Below are 14,458 nucleotides of genomic sequence, written 5' to 3'. Positions count from 1 at the left end.
CAATGAAGATCCTACCTTTGCAGGCTCTTTCTCCCAAGGCAGGTGGACCAAGCTGCAAGTTTTCCTGACTCCCACTCTGGGATGAAAATCCAGACCTTACTTTTTCCTCCTGATTCCTATCCCAATTTTTGTGAGTGCCTTTAAAGGGTTCTGGTTCCTATCTTTTATTCTGTGTCCATTTTTATTTTCTTCCAATTTCTAAGAGATATTTCCCCTGACAGGTAGCTCTGTGAGAAAGTGCCAGCTATTTTAAGGTATCCAGTTTGTAGTGTTGTGCTTTGCAAAGTGCTTGGACTTAATCAAATGCAAAGGTGAAACTTGTCTCCTCCATTATCTGACCGCAACATCTTTGTGATTCTGTCCCAGTTTCCCATCCTTCTTCACCCACAAGCTCAGCTTGTCTATAACATAGCTATCTCTGAGCTTACCCATACTAAATTCAGCTTCACCATCAACTTTATATTCCATCTTCTCTCACTCTTCCCCCCTCTCTAACTCTCCCCCCTCTCTAACTCTCCCCCCTCTCTAACTCTCCCCCCCTCACTCTCCCCCCTTTCTCACTCTCCCCCCCTTTCTCACTCTCCCCCCCTCTCTCACTCTCCCCCCCCCTCACTCTCCCCCTCTCTCTCACTCTCCCCCTCTCTCTCACTCTCCCCCTCTCTCTCACTCTCCCCCTTCCTCTCGCTCTCCCCCTTCCTCTCGCTCTCCCCCTTCCTCTCGCTCTCCCCCTTCCTCTCGCTCTCCCCCTCTCTCTCGCTCTCCCCCTCTCTCTCGCTCTCCCCCTCTCTCTCGCTCTCCCCCTCTCTCTCGCTCTCCCCCTCTCTCTCGCTCTCCCCCTCTCTCTCGCTCTCCCCCTCTCTCTCGCTCTCCCCCTCTCTCTCGCTCTCCCCCTCTCTCTCGCTCTCCCCCTCTCTCTCGCTCTCCCCCTCTCTCTCGCTCTCCCCCCTCCATTCCACAGTTGATGGAAAAGCCTTCTTCTCTATTCAGCAGCCAAGTCCCTACCCCTGTCACCTCTCCACTTCCCCCCTACTTCTCAAAACTATATTTTACATCAGCATTGAACTACCCCCCCCTTTTCTTTTACCCTTCATGTCCAAGTGACCCAGTTCCATTCCTTGGGTCCCATTTTACTTTAAATCCCATTTTACTTTAGCAGCAAGTAGCTATCGTTAAATATAACAGGGTTTTTTTTTCCCTGAAGATCTGCAAGTTGCATAAATAAAAATCCCCCCCATAAGCAAAGGCTAAAAAATTGCTACACTACACCCCGAAATATTTTCTGCATAGCTTTCTTGCAAAACTAATAAATGTACAAGGTTAATAATTGTATGAGAATTTTAACCTTCAGAATGTCTGTTCTTGCATGTAGGTATACAAAAGAAAAACCGAAGCTGCGAAGAAAGAATACCTAAAAGCACTTGCTGCATACCGAGCGAGCCTTGTTTCAAAGGTAGTCTTCTAAATGTGCATGTTGAATGTGGTCTGTTTATTTGTGTAGGGTTCATACTAGGCAGTGGGTTACTGCTGGAGTCAAACTTAATTAAAACATCGCAAATCACATAACAGAGTTTGGTTTTATGTCAAAAGTTAGAGTATAAAGTGAGTGAAAAAAATGCTGTGCAGCACATATTGAATTTGTACAAAAACCACCCCCCGCCACCCCGCATTTTATCATTTGTCAACTGTCGGAATAAAGTCACTGCAATAACTTGAGTCAAATTCCATCTCCAAAATCTGAGGGACAAAATATGCTTTAGTTCAAACGGAATTGAGCGAAGACATGGTATTGGCCAGTCATGTGTCAGAGTCAGAAGAATGTGCGTCAAGCCCACTGCACAGGTTGAAGCGCATAATTTAGGATGAACCTTAGTGCAGGACTGAAGAACCGCTACACTGTCCTTCAGATGAGATGTTAAACTCACCTGCTTCCTCAGCTGGACTTATAATATCCTGTGAAAGTGTTCAAAGAAGACTAAGGTCAACCATAAAGTTACTGAATAATGGAGCAGGCTCAAGAGACCGAATGGTCTTACTGTTACTCTTAATTGTATATTGTTGATTGACAAGGGAGTCAGGGTATCGTGGGTAGACAGGAAATTGAGATCCCAGTCCGATCAGACACAAAATTTTCAAGTGGTGGAGCGGTTTAAGGGGCTGAATGGCCTACTCCTACTCCCGATACATATGTTCGTATTTTCCATTATTCAGCCCAATCTTTATCCCTCAATCAATTTCACCGAAACTGATTACCCACTCATTGCTGTTCGTGAGACCTACTGTAATTACCTAATACATATCTTGCATGACAACAGTAACAAAGCTTCACGATTAATTCAACGGGTGTTTAGCGTTTGGGACGACCTGAGATCACGAAAGATGCCACGTGGATTCAAATTCTTTCTTTTCTTCCATAAACGCTAACGAGGTTCAACAAATACTGCATTATTACACCCTGTGGCACACCTGCATAACTCATTTTTATATGGGTCTGATCAACACCTCTGGGAGTGGGACCTAGGGTCTGGCAAGACTGGATAGAGTTTTAGGGTCTCATGGTATTTTGAGGGTCTGCCACGTGATTTGAATTGAAGAGTTCTGGAGCTCTGGGAATATTGGAAAATACTTGGCCAAGACGTGGGAGCTGGTAGAGACTTTTGAAAGGAGACTGCGGATTTTTAATGGTTCATTTAAATAGTGTTGCAAAGAATTGGAGAGGGTCAGCAATGTAATAGAGATGGTGGGGAATTAAGATTCACAACTGTTTTCAATTCTGTACATGCAAATTTTCCTGATTAACCATCCACTTAATGCATTAATTTTCCAATTTGTAATCTGCCTTATCTAAGGTTCAACGTGCTGGTACAGCTACTTATTTTTTCAGTGTATAGAGTTTTGTCAAATTATTTGAGAGAGATTTACAACTAACATCAATGCAACCATTATTTGGCAGTTAGGAAAATGTTAAATATCACGAGTACAATGGTTAGAAGTGAATGCGCTGGAGCAAGGAATGGGGAATCAATTGGAATTCTTTCAAATAATCTGTTTCAGAAAATAAAAATTGAATACCGAAAGATTAATTTTATTTGATAGTATTTATTTATATTGTCCATTACTACTTCTTCTCATGAATGGACACATTAGAAGAGTTATCTCGGTAATCTGATTTTTCTTCAATAATTGTTTGATCAGCACCTGTTGTTTCAAAACATGAAAAAGCAATTGATTAACTACCACATCCTTTATGCCAATAAACAGATTAAAAAATACCATATTTACCATTGGCTAGTTTATGATTTCCATAGTATTCCACTTCCTGATTAGTTTATATTTGATCTAATTGATATTTATCACAGCATGTTATTGATATTATCTGATTTTCATTACAGTTTTATATTACATGGATGGCTGAGTTATTTTCCTTCACAGTAATGTGATAATGATGCATACGATCAACTTACCAGATGACTAGCCACATTCATAATGCGCCTTAGAACTGATAGAAACTGGATTCCACTGATATATTTCTGTTTAATCTTTCTGAATTAAAAGAAAAAATGGCTAAGTGTGTTCAAAAACATTTACCTGTAGCTAATCCAACTCCATCTTGCCAATTTCTCCTTCCCAGTTTATATTTCTCCATTTTGTTTGCTAAATACTGGAGCAAATTTTTATGTGGTGATTTGAGCGAGGAGTTCTCCTTGAAACTTGCCCTCATCAATGTAAGAATCAATCATTTAGAATTGTGGACTCCCTCCTTTTGCAAGTCACCTTATTGTTTTATGGCACAAAAATGATCATTACAAATGCAAAAGACAGCCCATGACAGCACGGGGTGGCACAGTGACTGGCACTGCTGTCTCACAGCACCAGAGACCCAGGTTCGATTCTGACCTTGGGTCACTGTCTGTGTGGAGTTTGCATGTTCTCCCTGTGTCTGCATGGGTTCCTTCCACGTGCTCCAGTTTCCTCTTTCAGTCCAAAGATGTGCGGGTTAGGCGGATTGGTCATGATAAATTGTCCCTTAGTCTCAGGGGGACTAGCAGAGTAAATATGTGGGGTTATCAGGATAGGACCTGCGTGGGATTTTGTCGGTGCAGGCTCCATGAGCCAAATGACCTCCTTCTGCACTGTAGGATTCTGCGATTTATGTTTTCAGTTACCTTTCCTTTAAAAAGCGCTATCGTTGTTACACATGAACACAGAGTGTTTTATAGAAGTTTGAGTGTGTTACTTATTTTAAGGTTCTGGTATTGTGTTCTCTTTGCAGGCGGCTGCCGAATCAGCTGAAGCTCAGACCATGCGATCTGTTCAGCAGACTTTAGCCTCGACCAGTCTCTCAACTTCCCTCCTTATGAATCAGTCACTTTCTCAGCATGCATCTGTCTCAGCATCAACCCAGACACTGCCAAGGGCAATAGCCCCCAAACCAATGAGGTTGCCCTTGCAAGGCAATCAGCTGGTGGCATCAGTTACTATCACACCAAACATGTCCACAAATATTGCTACGCCCATGGGGACCTCCATGGTCCCCACTCCACCTTCACCCCAGCTAAGCCCTCCCTTGCAGCCCCAGCAGCACCAGATGCAACAGATGCAGCAACATCAATTGCAACACTTTCAGCAGCATCAAATGCAGCAGCAAATGCAACAGCAAATGCAGCAACAGCAAATCCAGCAGCATCAGCACCAACTGCAGCAGCATCAATTGCAGCAGCAGCAGATGCACCACCAAATGCACCAACAGCAAATCCAGCAGCACATGCAGCAGCAGCTACAGCAGCAGTTGCAACAGCAGCAGATTCAGCAGCAGTTACAGCAAATGCAGCTACAGCACATGCAGAAACAGCAAATCCAGCAGCTGCAACAACAACAACAACAGCAGCAGCAGCACCCATCCCAGCACTCGCCACCTCAGCATTCCCCCGTGGCCTCACAGTCAGTGGTGGCCTCACAGATCACTTCTCCGGTCCCCACACGCTCAAGTCCGCAGCCAGTCCAGCAACAGCAACAATCGCCACTACAAACCCAGGCCCAGACCCAAGTATTGCCACAGGTCAGTAACTTTTTTAACATGAAAACTTCCCAGCAAAACAAGGTGACATGTCATTTTAAGCTGACGTGACTAATATTCTAAAATGGACGAGATTTGAAAGATTGATGAATTTGGTGTATTGATGACCTCAGACTCTTTGTTATAAATAAATAAATATGTACTTCAAGATGCTCTTTGGATTGTGGTAAACTGATCCAACATGGATTTTTTTCATATCAATTATGCACATTATGTTGATGTGAGGCTGAGCTTTGGATAAAATACATTTTTGACACTGACACGCGCCCTTATATTTCTTTGAGGAAAATGTAAAACAATAATCTGACAGGCATAAATTAAAGCCAGAACTTTAAATACACATGGTAATTGTTATGGTCAAATTTAAATATTTAACACAGAAGAGGTATATTTTGCCAAAAAGTGACTGCAGAATTAGATCAGTAAGAAAAGATTTACATTGACTAAAAAAGCTTTAGATTAATCAGTGAGTCTAATAAGTTATTCTGTATAGATATGGATTTTGGGCTAATTGCCACATTCCATGTATGTTTTTATAATTAATATCATTTTCACAGTTCTATTACATCAATGTAGCACGGAACTAAAACTAAAACTAAACTTGCCAAAGTAGACAATGTCAGCTTTCAATGGCAGTCACACCACTTAGGTGATATCAGCTAACAATCAGAAAGGGACCAGAGTCCATGAGATGCATCATTAGCATTATTCTTGGGAATAACTTTTTTTATTCATTCGTGGGACATGTGCACTGCTGGCTGGCCAGCACTTATTGTCTGTCTGTAGTTGCCCTTGAAATTGAGGGCAGTTGAGAGTCAACCACATTTCTGTGACTCTGGAGTTACGTAGGCCAGACCAGGTAAGAACGATCGATTTCCTTCCCTAAAGGATATTGGTGAACCAGATGGGTTTTTCTGCCAATTCAGAAAGGGCGGCATGGTGGCACAGTGGTTAGCATTGCTGTCTCACGGTGCCAGGGGCCTGGGTTCAATTCCCGGATTGGGTCACTGTCTGTGTGGGTCTGCACATTCTCCCTGCGTCTGATTGGGTTTCCTCCAGGTACTCTGGTCTCCTCCCACAGTCCAAAGATGTGCTGGTTAGGTGCATTGGCTATGCGAAATTTCCCCTTAGTGTCCCAGGATGCATAGGTTAGAGGGATTAGTGGAATAGATATGTGAGGTTGCGGGGATGGGGCATGGGTGGGATTATTGTTGGTGCGGACTTGATGGACCAAGTAGCCTCCTTCTGCACTGTAGGATTCTATGATTTCAATGAGTTGTGATTCATGGTCATCAGTAGATTCTTAATTCCAGATACTTTTATTGAATTCAAATTCCACCAAATTTGAACCCAGGTCCCCAGAACATTAGTTGAGTTTCTGGATTTACAGTCTGGTGACAATACCACGAGGCTATCACTTCCCCAGATAACAACTGGTATTGGTCTTTCCTTGTTGGGAACTCAACAAATGTATTACAGAAAGGGAAAAGCTTTATTCGGTTCCGCCTGCATTAAAGTCCATAGATGATAAATCTTACTGGATTCGGTTCAGTTATCAGAAAGTCTTCATAATTCATTGTTTTTGATAGTTCTTCCACACACATGGAATGAATCCAGTAGATAATGCACTTATTATCTGAGTCTGCAATCAGATGACAATTGGGAAAGTGCAGTTATTCTATGTACTTGTAAGCTGGCTTGCAAATGTATCTGCTGTCCTATCTCCAGTGACCAGTGTTAAATGGAACAAAGAATCTGAAATGAGTTCAGTTGACCCGAAGCAGGAATCGAATTGTAACTCCAATTGCTAAGAGATTCTATGTGCCTCACGTTTTATAAACAATACTTTTCTATTGAACTCGCTTGTGTAACATTGAACACAATTCATTGTTGATACTCCTCCTCAATCATCCACAAAATATTCAAGTGCAATATGTTGCTCTTGCAACCCACCATCCCGAATTAAAAGATTTTCAGAAATGTATATATACAAATTAAAAAAACTAGGAAAAATCAATGGATAGAATCATAGAATCCCCACAGTGCAGAAGGAGCCCATTTGGTCACCATTGACAACAATGTCACCCAGGCCCTATCCCCATAATTGCACCTATTTACTCTACTAATTCGCCTGACAGTAAGGGGCAATTTATCATGCCCAATTAGCCTAATCCTTTGGAGTGTGGGAGGAAACCGGAGTCTTCAGAAGAAACCCACACAGACACGGGGAGAATGTGCAAACTCCACAAGACCGGAATTGAACCCGGGTCCTTGACGCTGTGAGGCAGCAGTGCGAACCGCTGTTGCCATCGTGCTGCCTGGATGACATGATACCCACTGCAGATAATGTTACAGTTGGTAGATACTAAGTTTTAAAAGTGGGGCTCTGATTATTAAAGGACAAACATCCATTGCAAAGAATTGTGTGTTCTTGTAAATAGAGCAGAGTAGTATAAGATCTTATCAGTTGTCTACTTTCTCACCAGTAAATTAATCTGTAATTTGTATTAATAGCATTGAGAGAAAAAGTACTGAGCACCTTTGTGTATACCGCCTGTGCACAGATGGGATTAGCAGTTCACATTATTTCATTTCTCATCCAAGTGCTTCAGAAATGAGGCTGCCATCGTAATGTTTTCTGGAACAGCATGGCTGCCGTCCCCAGCTGTCTCCAGTGATTAATTACAGCATCTGTCCTGTCAGAAGCTATAGTGAAGAAGTCTGGTTAAAATTGCAAATGAGTGCTGGCAACAACCTTAAACTGCTGATGATAAAATGAAAATTAAAAACAGCAAGTGTCATGCATGACTGGAATCCCAATACACACCGGGGACATGCTATAGTATGTGTCCATAGCTACCAGCTATTAGTTATAAACAGAAATTAAAATAATGAGCGCTCAGAAAATAGCAGGTATTGTGTTATGCCTGGACTATGTTGTTTCATTGATAAGGAAACATGTATTTTTCTTGTGTTTTGCAGCTGTTCAGCATTTTGATTCTTGTGTGCAAATATTTAATGGTGTCTTTCTGAATGTCTGATTAAATTCTGAAATCCATTGCTTGGAATAAATTAGATGGGAAGAAGAGAGAGCTTTGTGTGTGAAAATTATCTCCTCCAATTTACATTTCATCTGCTATCAGAAAATTAATATGAATTGGACAATGCTGCTGTATAAAGATAATTCAGCACAAATCAGCTTTTGTATTTTATTGTCAGGTATAATTACAGTTTTGTCTTTTGACAAAAGAGTAATATGATTCATATTTTAATTTGTTTATTTTTGGCTATTTCAGAAATTAAAGTTAGTGCGACTCCTTCCACCCTAGGGAAATTAGGCCCCACAAATATAAAATTATAATGTGATATCTCACTTGCATGAACACACGTTTTCTACCCCTTCATTGCCTATTCATAGCACACGCACTTTAGATGTTAAAAATGCATAATCACGTAAGAGAATAAGATGCATTTCAGATCTTCTTTAACTTGACAAAGTTTAAATTAATTTTACTTGTTTCCATGGAATGCAGCAAGACAGCACACCAGGCTCTTTCCCATGGCGGTGGAGAGCTGTATCATCATTCCCATTAAACAGTTCTGACATTAGTTGAATGAACACCAAAAGTTTTAATTAAAGTTGGCACCAGGTCATTAATCACTAAGTTAGAGTAAAACAACCCCAGTGACTGTATGCAACATAATTTCAGTCGGCCATTATCACCTGATCCATTGATGTTTGCGGTATTTTGAGACAGATGGATTAAATATCTCAGGTTTAACCAGTGTCTTCTCCCTTGCTCCATTGAATAGTCTTTAAGCATTTGAAAGACCTCTTTTCTATTACCCACTTCATGGAGTAGTTTGCAGCACTGGACTTGAGTATAACCTTTCTTGCCCCTTTGTTTGGCTTTTGTTTTGTAACAGCTGTTATCATCGTTTTTGGTCAGCTGTGATTGCTGGAGGGAAAATAGGGCCAGATGGTGTTTTGCTATGCATGAATGGAGTGTTAGAGTAGTTTGGACTGAATAGGCCACGATTGAATGGTGTCTATGCACCACCTGCCCCCTTAGCAGCAGTGTTTGGATCAGAGTAGCATGATCTGTCTTGGACTTAGTAGGTTGGGATGGGAAAAAATAGAGAACTTTGTTGCATTTAGCCCATATTTATTGATCTGCCGTGTGGGCAAGAGCACAGTGCAGTGCACAGTCAATTTGACTTAATTGGATATGACACCACATGTACATGTAATCTATCATTGCTTTCTTTCAATACAGGTTATCTGTTTGTTTCCATGGCGACGTGGTATTGTCATTATGTAGTATCAGATAAAGGAAGGAGGCAGGAATATATTTGAGTTGTGTGTTTTTGCTTTTGTTAGTCTTTTTGTAATTATGTTGCATGCAACAAAGATGCATAGAATGTGATTCAAAAAGTGTCTCCACCCAGTTTTCCAGCGCTAACATTGCTTTGTGAAAATGCAGAGGGAGGATAGCACACTTGAGCCACATACTGTTGATCCAATTAAATTCTAAGATTAAAGCGTGCAAAATGGTATTTTTACTCATTTTTAATTTGAATTGTAATTACCAATTATTGTGTGGAATTCACAAGAACAGGCTTTCAGAATATAATGCTCTTTTGAGATGGCATTGCCTAAAATGACCCCTCTTTAGCTGCAGAGTATTTTGCGCCTCTAATTTGTATGCAAGCCTTGCTTGCCCTTGTCTGTTGGAAGCCAAAGTAAGTATAATTTTCTTCATTCCTGTATCCACAGGTCAATCACTCCCTTGAAAAGAATGATTGTGAGTTCTGTTACTATGTATAAGGTTTAGTGCTTGACCTTAGTATTCAGAACCTAGGCTGGCTATTTTCTTTCTTCCCTTTCATTGTGTAGACACTGTGCTTATCATGAGGCTGGAGCAGGGGGCAGTTTCACATTTGGGGTATGAAGGCAAGCTATTAATACTGAAAACACCTCATCGGGACCCCTAGTTAATCATTGCAGGAGGGGTTAGTACCGTTATTCCCTGCTGATTATTGATGATTATTCCATGACAATTACATCTCGATTGAGCACTGCAGAGTTAGATAAAGTTCTCCGGCTCTTTGCTATCCACACAGAACCATTTAAAACATTGGATTAATTAGAAAAGATTCACCTATTTAAATAGTTTTTAACTACTTCCAGACCTTAACACCACCTCCGCCTGAAGTCCAGCCTATCATCAGCTCTCCCCCACCAGCTCCTGTGGGTGCTACCACTCTAATACGATGCATGAGGACTGGCTGCACAAATCCACCAATCCAGAGCGTGGAGTGGGATAATGAATACTGTAGCAGCGAGTGTGTAGTTAACCACTGCAGGTAACATTTCACATATACCTGTTTTATCAGCTTAGTTACTTTATCTAAAAAAAATGTATTTTTCCAAAGTCACACACAAAGCAAACATGATTCCTGTGCAGGCATGCACAAATCTCTCCATTTGCAAAACAGTAGTGGTAGGAGATATTTAACTGATATTTTTGGTGGAAGCTCATTGGTGGCTGGAAATCAAGATTAGGCAACACATTTGACGTTATTTTGAATATAACTCTATGTAGTGGTCTATATATCCATTTTCATTATGCCAAACTGGATCTCAATCACCAATCATGTCAATTTAGATCAGAAAACACTGCTTATCCCATCAAGTATAGTGATGAATCTTCTGAATATACAGATGTGTGTTCTTCATTGATGAAGCACAGATCATTCTGGTGAAATAATGCTTTTTAAAGATGGAAGTTTACTGATCTGGGGAGTTCAGAATGGATGGAGGACTATAAACAGCTGATGTATTAGGTAGGATAATTCAGCATCCACCAACTAATCTGGTGGATTTTGAAAATGTTAAAATATCTGTTTCAGCCAGTGTGGTCATTCACACATAAACCATAATGTACTTGCGATGCATTGTAGTACTAGGTCACTGGAGCTGTTTACATATCATTCTGCCTGGATGTGAACATGAATTTCAGCTCTTAGTTCATTGTGCCATTTAATTGCGCCTTTTTGTTGTAACTCGGAATAAAAATACGTAAATGCCTGACCTCTTGAGTGGTGTACATGGTACTTCCGAATGTGTACATATTTTAAAATTCTTTGGATTCTGATATTTTCTGTACATCCTATTTTCAGGCAATGAAAATAATGATACATATGCTGGTGTTTACAGACTTTGTCTTTTTTTTACCATTAGCCACAGAGTGTGAAGTGTGGAAACAACAAGCAGAAGGAAACGTTGGACTGGATGTGATGTTCTATTGAACAGTAACTCCCAGTTAAAACTTCCATGTGTTATGAAAATGACACCTGAGGTTCTTACGGTGTAAATCCTATTTTACCACCATTTGGTGCAGCCTCTTTGCCAGTTTTTTATCCATAAAACACCAACCTGTGAACAGAGCATTGAAAAATTACAGAAGATTCCACTGAGGAGAGTGTTGATGTCTTTAGCCTGCTTCCTTTATCCCCCTTACAGGAATTCTATTTACAGATTTGAAATTCTGAAATGGGTAACGGGATTGTGGTAAGATTGGGAAGCAACATGCACCCTTTTTTGTCTGCAATATTTCTTGCGAGTTCAGATCTGATAAAGGTTAAGATGCCTGTTGTCACTAAAACCTAATTTCAACTCTTTACCGAAATGTCATTTTCATTCACATGTTTGGATTGATTGGCTGTAAAAAAAGACAAAAAATCTGAAGTTTAATCATCTATAACTGGTCTTGGAGTACATATTACAACGTTAAGATTGGTTTTTGTCTACTATTGCTAGAGTGCCGCAGCGAGTTTAAAATCTTGTGTCTTCTGTAGGGATATCTTCATGGCGTGGGTTGCCTCTCGTAATCAGAGCAGCACTGCTTCTGTGAAGTGAAGATTTGCCATCGATGTTTTTGCAGCCAAAACTCGGCATTTGTCAGACAGACTGCCAAGAAGATGTTCTGAAAAGGCAGGCTGACATGCTTTGTTCCCTTGTAACTACATGGGCACAGACTTCAGAAGGCTTTCCAGTGACAGGCTGTACAGACTTTCTTTAGGCCCACCTGCCATTTCTTGCCAGTGCCCGGAGAGCTAGCAATTTTACATTGTGTAATGTAGCTTCAGATGATTATTTTGTTTGACATGAACTTAAAGGGCATGGCTTTTAGTAAATGACATGCCTCTGCATGATTGCTGAAGACTTTGAGAAGACTCAGATGGGGAAAAAGAAACTACTTTTCTTTTATGACGAGTGATGTCATTGTGACCAGTTGAGACATAGGGTACTGAGTGAAGCATAATACTTAAATGGAATGCTAACTACATTTTCCGTCACAATAGCTCGAATGCTTTTTAATGGATTAAAAGAGAGTTATGATTTTCTTTTTTTTTTGCTCAGTAATTGTTTCCATTTTACAAATTGTACACAATGACCAAGTTTAAGAATATTGGTTTCTCAGATGTAATTATTTTGTAAGTTTTTAAGAAACCGGGTTCATCGTGTAATAAGCGACCGTGTGACACCCCCTATAATAACATCTTCTCCACTGTTAGTTTCATCTATTTGTCCTGCAACCAAAAAGAGTTATTTTACTATGTACTGTATTGTAGGAATTGCTCTTTGTATGGCAATTTCTTAGCATAGTGTGCTCAATTTAACTGTGCCTCCTTTAAAGGAGAGTTGTGTATACGGCCAAATGCTTTAAAAAAGCTCCTCTTTAATGCAGTAGTCAAGTTAGGGATGGCTAGCAAAATAGCCTGTAAACCAAAATCAATCATGTTTAATATTTTTACTTTGGTTTGTATTTAATTTTTTTGTATTAAAATTTGTGGTCTTATTTAAGATTTAATTATTGAAAGCCGATAGTTGACGTATTACCAATTGACATTTCAGTGAAGCATAAGTGTTTCTTCATTCGGAAACAAAATGTTTTCTTTCTCTACTGTAACTGATCTTTTAATTTCTTTTATTTTGGCTGTAATAAAAGTGACATGAAAATACTTCCGCGGTGGTGTTTCATGAATCCAGTGAACGATGCGTTTTCCTTTGTGGATTGCAGCACAGTGCCATTTTCCCACAGAATAAGTAAATATACAACAGCATGGTGGCACAGTGGTTAGCATTGCTGCCTCACAGTGCCAGGGATCAGGATTCGACTCCCAGCTTGGTTCACTGTCTGTGTGGAGTCTGCACGTTCTCCCCGGGTCTGCGTGGGTTTCCTCCGGGTGCGCCGGTTTCCTCCCACACTCCGAAAGGCTTGCTGGTTAAATGCATTGGCCACGCTCTGTTCTCCCTTATTGTGCCTGGACAGGTGCAGTAGTGTGGTGACTAGGGTGACTGCTTATCCCCTGCCACTAAGGTCAATTTAGTATGGCCAATCAACCTAACCCGCACATCATTGGACTGTGGGAGGAAACCGGAGCACCTGGAGGAAACCCATGCAGACATGGGGAGAATGTGCAAACTCCATGCACACAATGACCCAGGCTGAAATTGAACCTGTGACCCTGACATTGTGAGGCAGCAATGCTAGCCACTGTGTCACCCCATGCGTTCTAGAGAAAGCCCATAGTTTTATTTTTAAGGGGGAGTTTTTAACGGGGAGAAGGAGGGCTCATACTGCCTCAGCAAAAATATTGTAACATGCTGTGAGCCATTGCCACCCCCCTCTGAAATCATTCCCCTTATGCCCGAGCTGCCCATCAGCTCAGCACCTGGTTTGCCAATGCTGCACAGCCACACAGCTGGAGTGAAGTGCCCATTAATGTTTGTATCTTACCAGCTGTGATCAAAAAGACCCAAGTCTGAAATACAGGCGGCAGAGCCATTCTGTTGCCTCAGTAATGGTGACCATGATAACTACAATCGGTTATTGTAAAAACCTTTCTGATTCACTAATGTTCTTCAGGGAAGGAAATCTGCCATTCTTACCTGGTCTGGCCTACGTGTGACTCGAGACCTATAGCAATGCAGTTGACTCTTAACTGCCCTCTGAAATAACCTTGCAAGCAACTCAGTTCAAGGGCAATTAGGGATGGACAATGAATGCTGGCATCCACATCCCACATGAGAATCGAGAACAGAAAAATCCTTGCATCACCAACCCACATCTAATCCCCTGTGCACAGGCATAGCAAACAATTAGGAAAACAATTGGCATGTTCACTTTTATTGCAAGGGGATTGGAATGCAAGAATAAAGAAATCTTGCTCATAATTGTACAGGTTTTGGTGGGTCCATGTCATTGTGCAGTTTTGGTCTCCACATTTGAGAAAGGATATACTTGCATTACAACAAAGGTTCACTAAATTGGTCCCCGGGATGAGGGAGTTGTCCTATGGTGAAGGTTGAGTAAA

General features: G+C 41.0%; 1 protein-coding gene across 2 annotated transcripts in view; it reads left to right on the top strand.

The window, feature by feature from the left end:
• The window catches only part of tox3 (TOX high mobility group box family member 3), a 109,570-nt gene extending 96,474 nt beyond the window's left edge, over nt 1-13,096 (top strand). Inside the window, exons 6-9 of one of the 2 annotated variants that reach the window (XM_080186989.1) lie at nt 1,370-1,450; nt 4,271-5,056; nt 10,266-10,441; nt 11,936-13,096. In XM_080186989.1, coding sequence (XP_080043115.1) covers nt 1,370-1,450; nt 4,271-5,056; nt 10,266-10,441; nt 11,936-11,996 — 1,104 coding nt within the window. In that variant the 3' untranslated portion in view covers nt 11,997-13,096. The remainder of the gene's footprint in view (nt 1-1,369; nt 1,451-4,270; nt 5,057-10,265; nt 10,442-11,935) is intronic. The other variant, XM_080186990.1, reaches the window with a different exon arrangement.
• The last annotated feature ends 1,362 nt before the right edge of the window (nt 13,097-14,458 follow it).

This window comes from Carcharhinus amblyrhynchos, chromosome 4, assembly GCF_965287045.1.
Source record: "Carcharhinus amblyrhynchos chromosome 4, sCarAmb.v2.hapA, whole genome shotgun sequence".
Lineage (NCBI taxonomy): Eukaryota > Metazoa > Chordata > Chondrichthyes > Carcharhiniformes > Carcharhinidae > Carcharhinus > Carcharhinus amblyrhynchos.
The sequence above is the reverse complement of the archived record's forward strand: the minus strand, read 5'-3'. Positions and strand labels throughout refer to the sequence as shown.